The sequence below is a fragment of the Chlorocebus sabaeus genome, chromosome 26, assembly GCF_047675955.1.
Source record: "Chlorocebus sabaeus isolate Y175 chromosome 26, mChlSab1.0.hap1, whole genome shotgun sequence".
NCBI classification, from domain to species: Eukaryota; Metazoa; Chordata; class Mammalia; order Primates; family Cercopithecidae; genus Chlorocebus; species Chlorocebus sabaeus.
In genome coordinates this window covers 31,815,785-31,836,531 of record NC_132929.1, presented here as the reverse complement: position 1 = coordinate 31,836,531, position 20,747 = coordinate 31,815,785, and the positions used below count along the sequence as shown (strand labels likewise).

At 40.0% G+C, this 20,747-nt stretch overlaps 1 protein-coding gene across 2 annotated transcripts in view; it reads left to right on the top strand.

The window, feature by feature from the left end:
• Positions 1-2,067: 2,067 nt before the first annotated feature.
• The window catches only part of RFX7 (regulatory factor X7), a 164,202-nt gene continuing 145,522 nt past the window's right edge, over positions 2,068-20,747 (top strand). Inside the window, exons 1-2 of one of the 2 annotated variants that reach the window (XM_073012186.1) lie at positions 2,068-2,383; positions 2,555-2,717. In XM_073012186.1, the coding sequence (XP_072868287.1) occupies positions 2,557-2,717 (161 nt within the window). In that variant the 5' untranslated portion in view covers positions 2,068-2,383; positions 2,555-2,556. Of the gene's footprint in view, positions 2,384-2,551; positions 2,718-20,747 lie in introns of both variants that reach the window. The other variant, XM_073012187.1, reaches the window with a different exon arrangement.

Genomic DNA, 20,747 nt, shown 5'->3' with positions numbered 1-20,747 from the left:
GCATAGCTTGCAAGCTCTGGAATTAAACTTCCAGGACTCAAATTTTGGCTCCTGCATTTGCTAATTGGGTAATTTTAAGAATGTTAATTAACCTAAGCTTCCATTTCATCTGTAACAGCGGGAGAATAATACCTACATCATACACTTTTGGGGAGGAATAACTATGATAATGTATGGAAAGTGCTAGTCTGGCACATAAAGTGTTCAACAAACATTAGCTATTTTTATTCTTTAAAGCTTCTGTCTAGTGCACACCATGTCTATCAATTTGGTCCAGAAAAATACTGTCTTCACACACCCACATGAAGATATGTATGCAAAATGAATTTCATAAACCACCTATAGTTTCCTAAAGTGGCTAAGCTAATAAAGACCTCAGAGTATGGAAAAGGGGGCTCATTTGTGTGATGAAATTCGTGCAATGGGTAGTTGAAGCATTGCGTAATCCAAGAGGCCACGGTGGGGGTTGGGGGGCGCTGTGTTTCGCACACAGGTGTTCTTTCTTCCCGCACCCCCACCCTCACCCCTCACCACGTGCAAGCATTCAGTGTGAGTCTGCGCCTTGAGTCTGTGGGCCAGGACAGAGGGCACAGTGGACAAAAGCAAGAGGGTTTCAGGCCAAGGCAGGGAACTGAGAACTCAAAGGCCCGGGAACCCAAGCCAATCAGATTCACCATCCACTAGGAGTCTAAAAGGTGGCAGAGCCTCACAGCCCAAAGTCCACGCACAGCAGGAAAGTGGCCAGAGGATCTGACAGGTAGAAACCTGATAGAGACTCTATCAGAAAAGTTAAAGCTGAAGGGCTCATAACACCCACGGGCCCAAAGAAAGGTCAGTGTGAGCTGAACAGCTGTTCCATTTGGTGCCAGAGGCCTTGGCTGTTGTCTTCTACATCCAGGCAGCCTCCCTGATCAGCCCCACCTAGAAAAGCCAATTCTTCTGCTCTTAAAGGAGACTGACTTATTTGTAGCAAATCTATCATTTAGGTATGAATGGGAAGTGGGGGAATGGTGCGGAGTCTGCGGGGGGAGGGCGGGTGTTCAACGGGCTCCAAAGGAAGGAGCTCGTGGCTGAAGCCTGAGCCTCCATGTTGTGAGTACTACATGCGTTTCTTTCAGAGGCAGACAGGGGCCTTGGCTGCAGGGACCCTGACAAGCCGCGACTTGAGCTATGCTTTAGAGCCTGGATTGAATTGGGAGCGGTATAAAGGAGGAGGGAGGGCATGCCTGGAAAGGGGGTGGGGTGGGGTGGGGTGGGGGAGGTGGAGGGGAACAGCATGAGCAAAGGCACGAAGGAAGAATGAATCTGCTGCGCGTTGAGGATGGCATAGAGACTTCCCTGATTGGAGCCGGGAGTTCTTGCAGGGGGATGGAGGCCGCTATGATTGGATAGCTAAAGTGGGGCCAGATTTGGAGGGCTTTGAATGCCCGACCGAGGAGCACTGAACCCAGCTCCTGACTCGCGATTTCCGTTCAAAACCGAATTACCTAAAGGGTGGTTAATTCCAACGTGTGTTCTTCTTTGGGGGCTTCTGAAAAGTCGGTTTATCGTCTTACCTGCTTCAGTTCTCTTCATTTACTCAGGGAGGAAGTAATCCTCACATGTGCAGGGGAGTGGGTATAATGATTTCTCTTCACTTGCTTTGAAGATGCCTCCCCCGCCCCAAATCGCACTTCCACGCCAAATATTATTAAATTTGGTTTCTCCTCCTCCTCACGCAAGTTCTCTTTCTCTCGCCAGCACCTCCCCCACGTTTTCCTGCTCTCCACCAGTCGGGCCCGACTCCTCCCGGCCCCCAGCGGCGCGCTTCCCCGGCCCGCTGGCCCGCGCCGCCCTCCGCGCCGTGCACCCCCCTCCCGGCCCGTCGCGCCCGCGGCCCGCACACCCTGGTCCACGCCCCCCCGGCGGAGCGGTAGGTGTTGTGCAGTCTGCGCCGGGCCGCAGTGCGGCTGCGCGCACTGTGCTGCCTCCGGGGCTGGCAGGGCAGCGGCGGCCGCGGCGGCGGCGGCGGCGGGGCCGGGAGCGAGCGGCGGCGGCGGCGTGGGGAGTGGCGTGGAGCGGAGCCTGGGGCTGCAGCAGCGCGGGGACCCCGGAGTAGAAAGCCCCGGGGACAAGGAAGGAAGGAAGGCCCGGCCGCCAAATCCCTGAGCAACCGTTCTTCTTGGATTTTGGGGGAGCCTGCCCCCCCACTTCGTCTTCAAACACCCCCAACTCACCCCCCACAGCCCCGGCCGCTGACGGGAGGAGGCGGCGGCGGCAGCGGGGGGCTGAGGGGCGCCGCCATGCCTCTCCCGCGGTGAAGCACCCCGGCCGTGAGGAGCCGCTGGTCTCCCCGGTGATGTCCCCCAGGCGGCAGGCGAAAGCGACTCACTCGAGCCCTGGGGTAAAGGCCTAGCTTATCCAGCTTCCTTCCTCCTCCTCCTCCTCCTCTTCCCCTCTCCCTCCCCCTCCTTCTCCTCCTCCTCTCCCCCCCTTCGTCCTCCCCTCCCGGTCTCTTCCCTCACCCTTCCCCGCGCCCCCATCTTTCCCTCCCTCCCTCCCACCCCTCCAGCAGCGATGGCAGAGGAACAACAACAGCCGCCACCACAGCAGCCTGATGCCCATCAGCAGCTTCCCCCCAGCGCCCCCAACTCGGGGGTGGCCCTGCCAGCCCTTGTGCCCGGGCTGCCAGGGACAGAGGCCAGCGCGCTGCAACACAAGATCAAGAACTCCATCTGGTAAGAGGATCCTCCATCGCTGGGGTGAAAAAGCCCAGGCACATTTCTGCTGCAAAGTGGGTGGGGGGCGGCGGGCGGGGGAGCGGAGGAGGAGGTTGATGCTTTCATTGAATGTGGCTTTCCCCCTAGTCGGTTGCACATTTGTAGGACCTCTGGAGGTGTAGGGACTGTGCATCAATCAGCCCCTGTCTCCTTAGCTAAAAAATGCTTTTACCCCCTCCTCAATTGTGAGTGCAGATAAACAAGTTTTTTGGTATTATTTTTTCACTCATTGTAACAGAAATATGGGTCGGAATTAAGTCATATTGCATGATGGTGGCATGAATTTGGAACTGGTGAATGTGAAATGTGTTTACTCCTTTTTGCAGCCGTAGAAGGAGGAAGAAGTGTATTGTGAATTTTCACCAAACAGATATCCAAACAGATATTGTGCGTAAGAATATTAATATGCAGCACAAAACCTAATGTGTCTCTTCCTTTTCAGTTGGGTTAGCTGCTGTTTCTGAATGTTTTTGCCTCCTTTATTCTAATATTAAATTTCTTTTTCAGGGAATTTATTCTTTGCATTGATTTTGAAGAAAGTGCTTCTTTAGTATAAAATATTTTAAGATGGTAGTTTACAACAAAGTGTGTTGGTTTTGTTTTTTTTTTTTTTTTTTTTTGCTTAAAACATAGGGAATCAAATGTCTTGCCATTTGTGTGTCTTTTTAAAAGAAACCATTGATGGAATATCTTTGGCTGTTTTACTTTCTCGTATGAAAATTTACAGTATTTCAGCATTAGATTAAACTCCTCAAGTCTAGTGGGAATCTTTTAATAATTAAATACACCGAGTTAAGTCCATCCACTGTTAGAGCCATTGCAATATTCTTTGAACATGAACTTGCATTGTTTTGTAGGATTCTTCATTAACTGCCTTTTTTTTTAAGTGTAGCAATATTTTTTAAATGGAAAGTAATATTTGGAATTTGTCCTAAGAGATTGCTTTTAATAGAAGTATAAAAAGAGAATTTCATATGGTATTTTAAAAAGCCTTGATTTTGAAAATGGAAATGAAATCTTTGCAGGGCCATCATTGAATATGAGTACTAAAATATCAAAACTCATTTTCTCATTTTGAAAACATATCGTAAAGCAACTGGCATTGCATGTACAGTATTTACACATTTTTAAAGTGATCCTTTTTAAATACAAGATTAATGTTAGTTATACAGTAATTTTCATTATTTTCTTGGCATACATCCATGCCGTCATGATGCTGATATGAAGTAGGTCAGTGCAGGCTTTAATAGTTTCATCAACAGTAGTTGGCAGTTGAATATCTTGCTTTCAGTTTTAATTTTAAAATGAAGTTTAAATATTTTAAAGGAGTATTTTTTTGGCTTTGATAGTAGTCATATTGTGGCAACTTGAAAATAGGTCCGATAAATATGATTGGGGTGTGTGTGTGTGTGTGTGTGTGTGTGACAGAAAGCAGTCTTTATTCTTCAGTGGATACCCTCACCCCCTTATTAAAGCTATAATTTAAGAGATGGTGAATATCTTGCTTACCATCAAGGTTTTCACAAAACCAGTGTTTTTTTTTTTTAACCTCTAGTAACATCATGTAACTTTGTGTTTCTGAAATCATCATTAAATTGAAATAAACATCTTGATTTTTACATTCAGATGTGGCATATCCAAGTTAATGGACTAAAATATTTTAAGAGAGACAAATTTTAAAAGTTGATTTAGTAATGTATATTTTAATTTATTATGAGAACAAGAGGGGAAAGGAATCTTCACTTTATAGTTTTAAAATGAGTTGTAGAGGCAACTGAGTGAAATGTTTAAATAATGATGACAGTCGAGTGCACTTTTTGGTAAATAATGTGTAAATTTAATTATTCTTTGATATTTGCATATCCATTACAGCCGAACTGCTCTGACTTTAACATGAGAAAAACTTCTGAAGTAGAGTGCTCTCCAGTTTTTGGTGCTTGCTCTCAAAAAATAATGGGCAACAAACACGTGAATCCCAAAATATGAAATTTTGTATTTTTGTTTTAAAATTGTAATGGTATACTTAGTAGCATCTAATGTTCAACTTTAGAAATCCTATTTGCAAAAATGATTTTTATATACTTAAAATTTCAGAATAAACATTTGTAGAGAGTAAACAAGATTAGTGAATATATTTAATAGTCTCATACCCCCTGCTCCACAAGAATGGATTTATATTATTCATCAAGTGACTATATAAAATAAAGATATCAAAAGTGAAAACTCCTTTACTACCATATTCTCCTAAGAAATAGTGTATATGTATTAAATTTAAATAATTTTAATAGATGATTGCAGTTATTTAGATATTTCACATTTTTGAGGCAATAATATTATTTTACAAATTATTCTATCACCTGATAATATTCTGAGAGACTATCAGTTTTGTACTACTTCCTGAATCATCCTTTGGTACCATTAATGAGAATTTAAAATTACTCTCAAAAGAAATGTGACATTTAAAAATTATCAAATGGGTTTTGCATTTGGTTTATCATAGTTTCTAAATTACTGGGCTTGCATATCACAAACAAGTCTGTACTTGTCCTCCTACTCTACAAATATAAATATAGTATGTGATGTAGGCCTTTGACTGGACAATGAGTTATTTATCAGTTCATAATTAATTCTGTTTATTAAACTAAAATATTGTTTGATAAAAGTACGCCCATTGAAATATCAGGCATTAAATGAGTCTGGAAAAAAAGCATTCAAAATTGATTGGAAACTATTTCTTAAGAGTTGGAAATATATTTTGAAGGTAATTATAGAAAATAAGTTAGTACAAAATTGACAGTTATGTTTCTATAACACGGTTATGAATACCTTCATCTGAAGTCTAGGTTAACAAGCTTGCATGTTTCTTATTCTTACTCCATAGACAAAAGGTCCAAATCACTGACACTACTCACTAGAAAGGAGATTTGTTAGTAGGCATGTGCTTTAGTACTGAATATGGTGTAAGGTTATTTGTATTTTCTAAAAAGTAGAATTCCAAAATAAGCTTATTGTTGTTTAAAAAAACCAAAAACTAGTAACCCATGTATTTTACCTAAAACAAGGCCACAACCCAACCTAACTGCAAACTACTTTTAGCTTAAATTGCACCCCTCTTTGGTTACCTCAAAAAAAAAAGAAAGAAAGAAATACCAAAGCAAGTTTTCCCTTACGCTTATCTCTCAGTGTCTTCCTAGTTTAGTGAAAATTTTTTAGTGTAAGCAACAATAAACAAATTTACTAAGTCCTTTTATTTACCTTCTTAGGGCAGTTTTACTTGAAACCCTGATAGAATAAAATTGCTATGGAAAAACTAGGATTGAGATGGTTTCTGCCTGTTTGTGAATTGAGATCATACCTACGTGAGTGGGAGTGAATAACATGCATGCAGTGAGGCTGTAACATAGATACAGGTTGATCATCCCTAATCCAAAATCCCCCAAAATTCAAAATGCTCCAAAATCTGAAACACTCCAAAATCCCAAACGTTTTTAGTGCCACGAGTGAAAAATTCCACACCTGACTTCATTGTATCATGCACAAAATTATTTAAAATATTGTATAGGCCAGGTGCGGTGGCTCACGCCTGTAATCCCAGTACTCTGGGAGACCAGGGCGGGCGGATCACCTGAGGTCGGGAGTTCAAGACCAGCCTGGCCATGGTGAAACCCCGTCTCTACTAAAATCACAGAAAATTAGCTAGGGGTGGTGGTGTGCACCTATAAACCCAGCTACTTGGGAGGCTGAGGCAGGAGACTCGCTTGAACCCAGGAGGCTGAGGTTGCTGTGAGCCGAGGTCATGCCATTGCTCTCCAGTCTGGGCAACAAGAACGAAACTCCGTAAAAAAAAAATTGTATAAAAATTCAGGTTGTGTGAATAAAGTATATATGAAACATAAATGAATTTCTTTTTTTTTTTTTTTTTTTTTTGAGATGGAGTCTCGCTCTGTCGCCCAGGCTGGAGTGCAGTGGCGCGTTCTCGGCTCACTGCAAGTTCCGCCTCCCGGGTTCACGCCATTCTCCTACCTCAGCCTGCTGAGTAGCTGGGACTACAGGCGCCCGCCACTGCGCCCGGCTAATTTTTTGTATTTTTTAATAGAGACGGGGTTTCACCGTGGTCTCGATCTCCTGACCTTGTGATCCACCCGCCTCGGCCTCCCAAAGTGCTGGAATTACAGACGTGAGCCACCGCGCCCGGCCATAAATGAATTTCATGTTTAGACTTGGATTATATCCCTAAGATACTCATTACACATATGCAAATATTCCAAAATCCAAAATAATAAATTGTAAGCACATTGGATGCGGTGGCTCACGCCTGTAATCCTAACACTTTAGGAGGTCAAGGTGGGTGGATTGACTGAGCTCAGGAGTTTGCAATGAGCCTGGGCAACACGGTGAAACATCGTCTTCACTAAAATACGAAAAATCAGCCAGGTGTGGCATCGTGCGCCTGTAGTCCCAGCCACTTGGGAGGCTAAGGCAGGAGAATCCCTTGAACCCAGGAGGTGGAGGTTGCAGTGAGCCGAGATCGTGCCACTGCACTCCAGCTTGGGTGACAGGGCGAGACTACGGTTCAAAATAAAAAAGTAAAAATAATAAATAAACAAATCGGAAGCACATATGATCCCAGGCATTTCAGATAAGAGATAGTTAGCTTGTGTTAAACTCGTAACTGAAAATTCAAAAGAAATCCTGATGTTTTATTTTAGAAAATATTCCAATACTGCATTTACTCAAATTCAGGGATTCTTAAAAGAATTTGTTATCAATTACTGTTTTTATTTCTGTAACTTTATTTGCAGGTGAGACCTCATAAACCTCTTCTTAAAACGGTCATATAAGATCTGTCGTTTTGCCCACTTTATGGAAAGAGATAAACAGTGACAGAAGACCTATAAGATTCCACTGATTCCTTATTAGGAAAAATAAGAAAAAATGCTGGGATCAGAGTTCCTTATCTTTATTCAATCCTGTAAAGCATATATACTTCTGTATCTGCTATATTTTAGGCTTAAAATTATAATAAAAGTAGAATTATATATATGATCTATTTTGGATGTTCTCTGAATTCTAGTTAAAACCAAAATTGAAAATTTTTACTTTCTTATGATGATGACAATCAACATCTAGATATTAAGTGATTAATCTCTTGTTTCCATCCTAGTTACAGGGAGCTAAGTTTGGTGATCGGAAAGGTTCACATAGTGATGCCATATTAGTGCTGATTTTCAGTCCCCCATCCTCGAATGTAGTGGTTCAGTTTTATTCTTGGTTTTTGAATCAGGTGGTTTATTAACTCTGTCGAGAAGTACTGTGCCCTCAACTATAGTGGGAAACATGTACTATAAATTCATAACTTTAGAGTTTACTTTAAGTGGAAGTCTGTGATTTTCATTTCGCTTTAAAAATAGAGACTGACTAGCACATCAGCTGGCTTCCATATATTTTTGATTAGTAGGTTGACTTGCTACCTACCCTGAGTTTAGCCTGTGTTCAATACCAAGCACACAAAAGACTTAGAATGCATTTTGCATATCCGTATTGAGCCTAGCTGTGTCCCAATAGGGTTTCTGGTTCCAGGAGGAAGGCAATTCCTTGCTCTCCTATGATTTGAAACTGATAAAATTGTTTTCCCTGTTGACAAAAGTTAATTGCAAGTTAAGCAGTTTCAAGCCTGTTGATTTTCTTGTTCAGGTTGGGTAGCAGATATGTACGTGTGTAAATAATTGACCAATTTGCTCTCTCCATTGAAAGGTGTCTTGAATGATGGCATGTGCAGGACTGATTTGATTTATGTCTCACTGTAAATTTTTGGTATTATTTGGGGAAAATGAGCTTCATAGTGGTAGAAAAGACAGAAGTGTCTTGTTATGAAAGATAGGTTAAGAATTATGTTGCATTACTTTTTCCATTAGAAAATAATATTGCATGCTAAAATTGTACAAATGAAAATTAAAACAAGCCGTATCATTTACTTATATTTGAGGACTTTAAGAACAGTTTGTAAGTACTCAAATGAGTATCTGCTATATACAAAGTATTATGCCAGAGACTGGCATTTGAGGAATGCCCATTCACTTGTAATGTTAACCTTGTAAAATTGACCTAAGCAAAAATATGCAATAAAACTTCTCTTTTATTCAGCTAGGGGACCAGGAAAAGAAGTGACAAGTGTCAAGGTATGCATTGTGGAAAAAGTAGACCTTAGTTTCCTCATTTACAAAATGAGAGATTTGTACTAAGTGACCTTGAAGGTTCCTGAGTTTCTAACTCTGTTACTGAATCAATATTGACAACAATAATAAAACCGTAAGCACAGTGAAAGACTAATTAATTTATCGTAGGCAATCAACAGAACATTTTCATTGGATGAATTATTAGGATTTGTCAGTGTTTCCTTAGGTGTTAGCTGAGGAGGACTTGCTTATTGCTACCTTGTGCAAGGGTTCTGTTATATGAGATTACTGTGCAAATCTTTATTGAGCATATATTACATTTAAAGTAGTTAAGAGCTGTTTATTGTGCAAAAGTAAGGCTATGCAGTAATCCTGGTTGTTGGGGAGTTTACTAACTGCTGGTTGAGAGATTGTAGTAGGGAGGCTGTTTGTGTGCTGCTTTTGTTTTGTCTTCTTTATAAAGAGATGCTCAATGTTTAACCTTATCCCATAATAGTAATGTAATATTTTAAGGTAGTGAATGTCATATTGTAAATTCAATTATATAAATAAGAAAAGTATGTATGCTTTTCAGAATAATTTAGTGCAGCATTGAGCTTCACAGCTGTTTCTCTTCATCTAGGATAGACATTTTAATAAGTAATCGTGACAGAATGTTCTTTGTAAATTATAAAGAACATGTTAGTAAGATGGTTATTCCACATCTCTGAGCAAAGTAGACCACTCTTGTCCAGTGCCTCCTATTCTACCATTCTCTTTCTGTTCAGTCTTTTAGTTGCTTTCTCTTCTGCTTTCTGGAGGGTTCTAAGTTCAAGTTAAAGATGAGCAGCATGGGCCAATAGGAGGAAGAATCTTCTTGCCTTGGGTAGGATAATAAAATAAGGAACAATAAGCACTAAGTCCTTAATGCACTTAGTTGCTGACTATGAGATTAAGATATTTGGCACTCAACCCACAGAAATAAAAACCTTAAAACATGATTTTTCTTTTTTTGTGACTATAGGTAAGCATTTACTTTTTCTATTTCATGAACTATATGCCTCTTATTTATAAGACAAAATAGAAACAAGAGGTTTGGTTAATTATGTACAACCTCTGTATCAGGCATCTATTACTGTAGCTCATATATATGTGTGTGTGTGTGTGTATATATATATTATATATAAGTTGTGTGAGAGGTGAAGTTTTCTATTTCCTTGTAACTGAGCACAAATTGAAAAATGCTGATATTCCTTGCTATTTGAGTCTTGTTTTTTTCCCTGAGTGCAGAGAGTGAAAGGTCAGAAAGTGACAGATTCCAATCTGTTATGTCTTGGATTTTTGGAAGGCATGAGTCCATATGGTACACAGTACCATGTCTTCCAAATAGCCTTATCTAAAATAAAAAAATAAATTATCGGAACCCATTTGTTGTCTAAATTGGGATAGCAAGGGTTTAGATAGCAAAGGATACCTTTACACCCTTTCCAACACAGGATTAGCAAATTGATTTGAACTTGCATGCAAAGTCTGATTGATTAGTGATATTTCTAGCAAGGGCATGGGAATAAGAAGTAATGATACACATGCCCTGTAATTGCCACCCTTTTTCTTTCTGAAGTCAGTAATTTTTAGAATTTGAGCTCTCTTATAGATGAAGCATTAAAACAATGGCTGTCTTGGGGAGGGAGAGTCACTAGGGCTATTGTCTTTCCATTTAGGATGCCTAATTTTAAGGTATAAACCAAGCATGGAGAGCACTTGGGTTTGTGTGTTTTTCTGTTTTTTTCTGTGACTTTTCTATTTTGAGCTCCTGTATTGCCAAGTAGCTACAAGATGAGAACAGGGCACTTTGGGAGGCGGAGATGGGTGGATCACGAGATCAAGAGATCAAGACCATCCTGGCTAACATGGTGAAACCCCATCTCTACTAAAAATATAAAAAATTAGCCAGTCACGGTGGTGGGGCCTGTAGTCCCACCTACTCAGGAGGCTGAGGCAGGAGAATCGCTTGAACCTGGGAAGCAGAGGCTGCAGTGAGCCAGGATCGTGCCACTGCACTCCAGCATGGGTGACAGAGTGAGACTCCATCTCAAAAAAAAGAAAAAAGAAAAAATGAGAACAGGGAATTACTATATGAAGTGGCTGCTTCAGTTTGCGCTATCCATAACCCTTTTTCTTTGCTTCCATTATCTTATTTCTCTGCTTATGTATGTGCTGGTCTGGTCCTATTACCTGCTACCTTAAGAATGTTGTTTCTGCTGATATAAATGTCTAACTTTAAGATCCAGTTCGTGAAGCATGTCTCACGAACCTTTCCTCAACTCCCAGGGAAACAATGATCTAAGTTGTGTAATTTAATATTTTTCAGTAGTTTAGACTGGCCTTACCTAAGATGAGTCCATTTTAGTGAGTTTTTACTGAATTTAAATGAAACACTCTCATTTTCTAATATGTAAAGCTGATAGGAATTTGTAGATCGAATATATCTGAAACAAAGTTATCGCTTGCAGAATCAGTAGTTTACAATATGACAGTAAAATATATTATTTCTATATGGCAACACCAAGAACTTACCATTGTTTTTGCAGTGTGTGTAAATTTTAAAATGTAACTGGATGAGTGTCACTTCAGTGACATCTTGCTTGGAGTAAAGTTGGTGCTTCTGGGAACCTGGGAAATATATTCCAACAAGATGCTTTAGTTAATGTAAGCGAATCACTTCCATAATTTGATTGCAGTCATTAGATCTATTAATATGATATATCAAAGCAATCTATGATCAAAATTTAACTGTCAGATTATTAAATGCATGTCCTTTTTTCTGAAGCAGGAGCTACTAGCAAGCAGCATTTTAGGCAGATTCTACATGTACAGGTTTTTAAGAAGTCGGAAGGTCAAAGATAAATTTTGAATTTATAGAGTCATGACTCATCAGTTGAATTTATCAAAAGTAAATTTTGTTAAATGCAGTAACGGTGTATAAGCAGTGGTATAAACAAATGCAGAATTAGGTGAGGGAGAGACTCAACAAGGACATAATATTTTTACTGGCAAAATTCAGGATAGTGGCCTTAATGAAAAATCAAGGGGTGGGCTATAAATCCAAACACACTTAACAGTATACTTACTTGGTCATTGTTATTCTCACTAGCAGAAATTAGATTCAGAGTTGATGATGACAGTGAGCTTTGCCAATAATGTGAATAAATAGAGGAAAATAGCTTGGGAGAGAATGTGCTTGACTAAGGAATAGGATTTCCACCAACTAATCACAATCCTCTTAAGTTGTGATCTACAAATAGAAGAAAGAATATAAAGTAATAGTAGAGAAGAAAAGGATGTGAGCTGGGTGGGAACTGGGGCAGAGTACCATAGTACAGATTGCCACAACCAATGTCACCTTAAACTTGGCCTTTCACAACAACCTTTCTTCTATGCCTTAGGGCCTTGCCACCTCAAATTGCTTTCATTTACTGTCATTTCATTTACTCATTTCATTTACTCTAATTCTTTTGATAGTAGATATTCCTTCTTTTTTTTTTATTTTTTTAATTTATTTATTATTATTAAACTTTAAGTTGTAGGGTACATGTGCACAACGTGCAGGTTTGCTACATATGTATACTTGTGCCATGTTGCTGTGCTGCACCCATCAACTCGTCATTTACATCAGGTATAACTCCCAATGCAATCCCTCCCCCCTCCCCCCTCCCCATGATAGGCCCCGGTGTGTGATGTTCCCCTTCCCGAGTCCAAGTGATCTCATTATTCAGTTCCCGCCTATGAGTGAGAACATGCGGTGTTTGGTTTTCTGTTCTTGTGATAGTTTGCTAAGAATGATGGTTTCCAGCTGCATCCATGTCCCTACAAAGGACACAAACTCATCCTTTTTTATGGCTGCATAGTATTCCATGGTGTATATGTGCCACATTTTCTTAATCCAATCTGTCACTGATGGACATTTGGGTTGATTCCAAGTCTTTGCTATTGTGAATAGTGCTGCAATAAACATACGTGTGCATGTGTCTTTATAGCAGCATAATTTATAATCCTTTGGGTATATACCCAGTAATGGGATGGCTGGGTCATATGGTACATCTAGTTCTAGATCCTTGAGGAATCGCCATACTGTTTTCCATAATGGTTGAACTAGTTTACAATCCCACCAACAGTGTAAAAGTGTTCCTATTTCTCCACATCCTCTCCAGCACCTGTTGTTTCCTGACTTTTGAATGATCGCCATTCTAACTGGTGTGAGATGGTATCTCATTGTGGTTTTGATTTGCATTTCTCTGATGGCCAGTGATGATGAGCATTTTTTCATGTGTCTGTTGGCTGTATGAATGTCTTCTTTTGAGAAATGTCTGTTCATATCCTTTGCCCACTTTTTGATGGGGTTGTTTGTTTTTTTCTTGTAAATTTGTTTGAGTTTCCTTCTTTCCCTCAGTCTGGCAGCATCGGTTTCATCTTTTATTTTTCTCTCATCCTCGTGTCCAGTATTTTAACAAGTTTCTCAGTTTGCAGTGTAGCTTAAATTTCTCCTTGTCTTCCTGTTTCCACTGCTAATATGGTTTGGCTGGGTCCTCACCCAAATCTCATCTTGAATTGTAGCTCCCATAATTCCCACGTGTTGGGATCTGGTGGGAGATAATTGAATCTTGGGGTCAGTTTCCCCCATACTGTTCTCATGGTGGTGAATAAATCTAATGAGATGTGATGGTTTTATAAAGGGAAACCTCCTTCACTTAGCTCTCTCATTCTCTCTTTTCTGCTGCCATGTAAGATGTGCCTTTCGCCTTCCACCGTGATTGTGAGGCCTCCCTCCCCCAATTGTGAGGCCTCCCCAGCCACATGGAACACAAGTCCATTAAACCTCTTTTTCCTTATAAATTACCCAGTCTCAGGTGTGTCTTTATCAACAATGTGAAATGGATTAATACAGTAAATTGGTACCAGTAGAGTGGGGCACTGCTGTACAGATACCCAAAAATATGGAAGTGACTTTGGAACTGGGTGACAGGCAGAGATTGGAACAGTTTGAAGAGCTCGGAGAGCTCAGAAGAAGATAGAATAATGTGAGAAAGTTTGGAACTTTCTAGAGACTTGCTGAATGGCTTTGACCAACATGCTGATAATAATATGGACAATGAAATCCGGCTGAGGTGGTCTCTGATGGAGATGAACCTGTCGGAAACTGGACTCTTGCTATGCTTTAGCAAAGAGACTGGTGGCCTTTTGCCCCTGCCCTAGAGATTTGTGGAACTTTTAAGTTGGGGGAGATTATTTACGGTATCTGGCAGAAGCAATTTCTATGCAGCAAAGTGTTCAAGGGCTGGCTTGGGTCCTGTTAAAAGCATTCAGTTTTAAAAGAGAAACAGCATAAAAGTTCAGAAAATTTGCAGCCTGACAATGCAATAGAAAAGAAAAACCCATTTTCTGAGAAGTTCAAGCCTGCTGTAGAAAATTTACATAAGTAACGAGGAACCAAATGTTAATCACCAAGACAATGGGGAAAATGTGTCGATGGCATGTCAGAGGTCCTCACAGCAGCCCCTCCCATCATAGGCCCAGAGGCCTAGGAGGAAAAAATGGTTTCATGGGCCAGTCCCAGGGTCTCCCTGCTCTTTGCAACCTAGGGACTTGGTGCTCTGCATCCCAGCCGCTCCAGCCATGGCTAAAAGGGGAAATCTTTACCTAGATTTCAGAGGATGTATGGAAACACCTTGATGTCCAGACAGAAGTTTGCTGCAGAGGTGGGGCCCTCATGGAACCTCTGCTAGGGCAGTGCAGAATGGAAATCTGGGGTTGAAGCCCCTACACAGAGTCCCCACCGGGGCACTGCCTAGCAGAGCTGTGAGAAAAAGGCCACCATTCTCCAGACCCCAGAATGGTAGATCCACCAGTGACTTGCACCATGCACCTGGAAAAGCTGCAGACACTAAACACCAGCCCGTGAAAGCCACCAAGAGAGGCTGTATCCTGCAAAACGACAGGGGCAGAGCTGCTCAAGACCATGGGAACCCACCTCTTGCATCAGCATGACCTGGATGTGAGACATGGAGTCAAAGGAGATCATTTTGGAGCTAAGATTTGACTGCCCCACTGGATTTCAGACTTATGTGGGGCCTTTAGCTCCTTCGTTTGAACAATTTCTCCCATTTGGAATGGGTGTATTTTTCCAATGCCTGTACCCCCATTGCATCTAGGAAGTAACTAGCTTTTTGATTTTACAGGCTTATAGTTGGAAGGGATTTGCCTTGTCTTGGGTAAGATTTTGGACTGTGGACTTCAGAGTTAATGCTGAAATGAGTTAAGACTTTGAGGGACTGTTGGGAAGGCATATTTGGTTTTGAAATGTGAGGACATGAGATTTTGGAGGGGAGGGCAGGGTGGAATGATATGGTTTGGCTGTGTCCCCACCCAAATCTTATCTTAAATTTAGCTTCCATAATTCCTACATGTTGTGGGAGGGACTTGGTGGTTGATAATTGAATCATGGGGCGATTTCCCCCATACTGTTATCGTGGTAGTGAATAAGTCTCACAAGATCTAATGGTTTTATAAGGAGAAACCCCTTTTGCTTGACTCTCATCTTCTCTTGTCTGCCCCCATGTAAAATAAGCCTTTCACCTTCCACCATGATTGTAAAGCCTCCCCAGCCATGTGGAACTGTGAGTCCATTAAACCTTTTACTTTATAAATTACCCAGTCTCAGGTATGTCTTTAACAGCAGCATGAAAATGGACTAATATGACTGCCAAGACCATAATTCAGTACTTCACCATCTCATTCCTGGATTATTACAGCAGCAACATAGCTGTTCTGTGCCCTTGTCCTTTTTCCCCACTGCACTATGCTGTATGTTGCAGTCAAAATAAGCCTTCTTGCTATTTACCAGCATTCAACATCCACTTCAGTCCCTCAGACATCTCACTGTTTGCCTTATATTTTGTGATCCTACTTTCATTCCTGCTTTACATCTTTTTTTACATAATTTCTTTGTCTCTAGACCCTATTTAATTACATCCTTTTTGGGTTTGTTTGTTTGTTTTTTTTGAGACGGAGTCTTGTTCTGTTGCCAAGGCTGGAGTGCAATGGCGTGATCTCGGCTCACTGCAAGCGCCACTTCCTGGGTTCGTGCCATTCTCCCGCCTCAGCCTCCTGAGTAGCTGGGACTACAGGCTCCCGCCACCATGCCCGGCTAATTTTGTTTTTGTATTTTTAGTAGAGATGGGGTTTCACCATGTTAGCCAGGATGGTTTCGATCTCCTGATCTCGTAATCTGCCTGCCTTGGCCTCCCAAAGTGCTGGGATTTGAGCCACCACGCCCAACCATTTAATTACATCTTAACCATTTTTGAAGCCACAGTTCAAGTACTATGAAACATTCCTTAGCTACTGTGGTGCACATTGACCTTTCCTTGACCTCATAGTGTGTAGTGAGTTCTGTACAATTTAGCACTTAATCACTCTTAATTTTTTTCCAATGCTGTTCTAATAAGCTATTTGAAGGTAGGGACAACAACTTTTCACAATTTTATTTTTCACCTGGTAGTAGGTACTAATGAATATATTTTTTTGTTTATTGCATTCTTAGAGGCACTTTTATTTTTTTCTACATATTCTTTCTGTGTTTTATAACATAATGTAATTTTCTCTCAAAACAAGATATTAAACTGATGGTGCATTTTACATAATAAAGGACTGACAGCAATTGATAATTACATTTATGAAACTGAAGTAATCATTTATTGAGAGTTTGTTTTCCCAATCCCATATCTTTCACTATATACCTAGATTTAAAAATAACATATGTTCTAAATGAAAGCCATTGTGTCCTTCATCTAAAAACCACTGAGCAGATGACTACTACATGGTTTAGTAACCTTTCATGACTGAGTAGTTAGGGTTTTATGGACCGATTAGTTATTCTGTATTCCAGGCTAGTTCCCAAGAGATAAACTTGGAATTTTAAAGACCCCTTAACATTGAATTGGAGAAGGCTTCTTTAAGTTTGGTCCTAGCAGAGGGTTTGAGCTAATTTTTTTTAGGAGACAAAACCCAAGGCTAAGGTAACTTGTTTGAGCTACGGCCAAATCCTGAAGGTGACAAAGGAAACCTGTCGGTGAGGGTAGATGAGGAAGGAGGTAGATTTATTTGGGAAGTATGGAAGGAATAGGACTGAAATAGGAAAACAACTGTGAGGGCCTGAAGTGTTTCAAATTCATACAAGTGGCTACCTAAGCTACAGATACAGAGCTTTCTTTCCTTCCTTTCTTTCTGGGTCAGGGACAGGGGTCCAAAGATCTTCCTTTTAAAGACCCTTTCAGCTTTAAAATTGTATTTTATTTTGTGCTACTTGGTTACAGCAGTGGTTCTCAAATTATGACCCTATTAGCACCACCAGGGAACTTGTTAGAAATTTAAACTTGGGGACTCCCCCGCAACCCAGAATTACTATAACAGAAACTCTGGGGTTATAGTCAGCAGTCTTTGTTTCAACCAACTTCCAGGAGATTCTCATTATCTAACTGAAACTGAAGTTTGAGAAACTACTGGATAAGAGGAGTCATATTTTTTTTTTTTTTTTTTTTTTGAGACGGAGTCTTGCTCTGTCGCCCAGGCTGGAGTACAGTGGCTGGATCTCAGCTCACTGTGAGCTCCGTCTCTCAGGTTCACGCCATTCTCCTGCCTCAGCCTCCCGAGTATCTGGGACTACAGGCGCCCGCCACCACACCTGGCTAATTTTTTGTATTTTTTAGTAGAGACGGAGTTTCACTGTGTTAGCCAGGATGGTCTCGATCTCCTGACCTCATGATCTGCCCGTCTCGACCTCCCAAAGTACTGGGATTACAGGCAAGGAGTCATATTCTTAAAAACAAAACAAGCACTTTGGGAGGCCAACGTGGGTGGATCACAAGGTCAGGAGATTGAGACCATCCTGGCTAACACCGTGAAACCCCGTCTCCACTAAAAATACAAAAAATTAACTGGACGTGATGGCAGGCGCCTGTAATCCCAGCTACTGGGAGGCTGAGGCAGGAAAATGGCATGAACCCGGGAGGCAGAGCTTGCAGTGAGCCGAGATCACGCCACTGCACTCTAGCCTGGGCGACAGAGTGAGACTCCGACTCAAACAAAGCAAAACAAAACAACAACAATTAGGCCAAAGTCTCATGTCTCAAAGTGATAGTATGGTAGTCCCCCATTATCTGCAGTTTCACTTTCTGAAGTTTCAGTTACTTGCAGTCAACCACAGACCAAAAATATTAAATGGAAAATATCGGAAAAATTTTTTTGTAAGTTTTAAATTGCTCCCTAGTCTGAGTAGTGTGATGAAATCTTGTGCCATCCTGCTCCGTCCTGCCCTTTAGTCACTTGATAGTCATCACAGTTAGGGGTAATGGTAGTGCTATGCTCAAGTAACCCTTATTTTACTATGTAATTATTACAATTACTTATTTTACTATTCGTATTATTAGTTGTAATTAATCATTAGTTATTGTTTATCTCTTACTATGCCTAATTTATAAATTAAGCTTTATTATAGGTATATATAGGAAAAAACATAGTATATATAGGGTTCTGTACCATCCGTGGTTTCAGGCATCCACTGGGGGTCCTGGAAGGTATCCCTCGAGAATGAGGGGGACTGCTGTATTCTGAGTCATTCTTAAGTCCTCCAAGGTAGAATTCATAATTCCGTAATTTCGATGTTTTTGAATATAATTCTGCTACAACCTCATTTTTAAATTTTAAAGTATTTTAAGTTTACACTTTTCCTCTAAACTAAAATCTTTAGTCTCAGTAATTGTGTATTAAATGAACTGATGAAAAAAGTTTAAACACATAGTGTTTAGTCATCATTATCTTCTTTTTTCTTTAGAGCACTTAGTGTCTTAATCATAGTTATTTTAAGTTCCCAGTCTCATAATTCCAAAATCTGTCATATCTGAGTCTGGTTCTGATGCTTGGTTTGCTTCTTCAGTTGAATGAAAAAGATGGAACATAGTTCCATAGTTCATAGTTCTTAGAATATCTAAGAACTATGGGACAATTACAAAAGGTATAACATAAGCATAATGGGAATATCAGAAGTAGAAGAAAGAAAGGAACAGAAGAAATATTTGAAGTAATAATAACTTAAGAATTTCCCGGAATTAATGACACACACCAAATTCAGGAAGCTCAGAGGACACCAAGCATGGTAAATACCAAACAAACAAACAAAAAAAGTCTAAGCATATTTTACTCAACCTGTAGAAAATTAGAGAAAATCTTGAAAGAAGCTGGAGAGAAAAAAACCACTTTACCTACAGAGGAATAAAGATGAGCATTATATCAGATTTGAACTGAGAAAACACGCAACCTAGAAGAAAGTGGAGTGAAATATTGGTGTTGAAGAAAAAGTAAAACCACCAACCTAGAATTTTGTATCTGGCAAAATTACTCTTCAAAAGTGAAAAAGAAATAATGACTTCCTCAGAGAAACAAAAGTTGTAATTTGTCACGGGTAGACCTGCCTTGCACAAAATGTGAGGAAGTCTTCAGAGAGAAGGAAAATATTGATAAAGGTCAGAAATTCAGATCTATATAAAGGAAGAGTGAGAAGAAATAAATGAAAATAAAATAATGTATTTTATTTTTCTTATATTTACTTGATCTTATAGATAACAGTTCAAAATAGTAATGGAGTAATCATTGAGTATGGCTCATGGATAAGCGAAATGAATGACAACAGTGTCATTCACTGCTGGGATGAAGGAGTTGAGAATACTCTAAGGTACTTGCACTAACCGTGAAGCAGTATAGTGTTATTTGAAAGTGGACTTCGATTAGTCATAAATGTATATTGCAAACTATAGAGCAACCAATAAAATTTTTTTTAATAAAGGAAGCGTACTTGATTGCTAAGAGACTTTAGAATATGGAATCATGTAAAATGCTCAAATAAATTCAGAATAGAAGACAAAAGAGAAATGGAAACGACATGGGCAATGAATAGTAAAAAGTTAAAGATATGGTCCATATCAATTCAATTATATCAGGAATCATTTCAAGTGTGGATGTTTTAAATAACACCAATTAAAAGACTATCAGAGTAAATAAAAAACAAGACTCAACTATATGTTGTCTACAAGTTTATCCTTTACAGTAACCAATTTCATTTTATCATTTAGTAACCAGTTACTTGTAACATATTTCATGAATGTGTTGTAACACTGAAGTTGAGAACCTTTGCAAAATACTATAAGCCAGTGGCAAAGTGCTTAAATTACAGAGGTAAAGAGGAAGTGGCCATATTTGGTGCCCAGTGTTATGTATAAACCACTTAATTTCTTCTACTTAGAATTAATTTTACAAGTAATTATTGAGCACTTTTTATGTGGATTCTAATTTTTTGTAAAATAGCTTGATTGAGATAATTTACATACCAAATAATTTTTTCTCTATTAAATAGATTTGAGGAACCTCTAAACAGAAAGCAAGCTCCTTTTTGTTCTTTGATGGTTGACCACTCCCACTCCCATCCTAGTTTTGGGTGCTACCTTTCTTTGGGGCTGCAGTTTACTTTTGATGTCCTTCCTCAGTAAAGGGTTTCAGCTATTTATAGCTTTCATTATGTTCATAATAATAAGGAAATCATTGGGTACAAACTTGAAAACTAGTGGGTAATTTACATCAGGATCCCACTTTTATTAAATAGTGGGTCTTGACACAATGCTTAAGTATTAACAGTTTTCTCTCTGTATTACTTTCTTATTCCATCTTTGCTTCTAGCCAATTTAAGCCTGGGTTTTCTTTCTCAGCTCCTTTCATCACTTTGTTC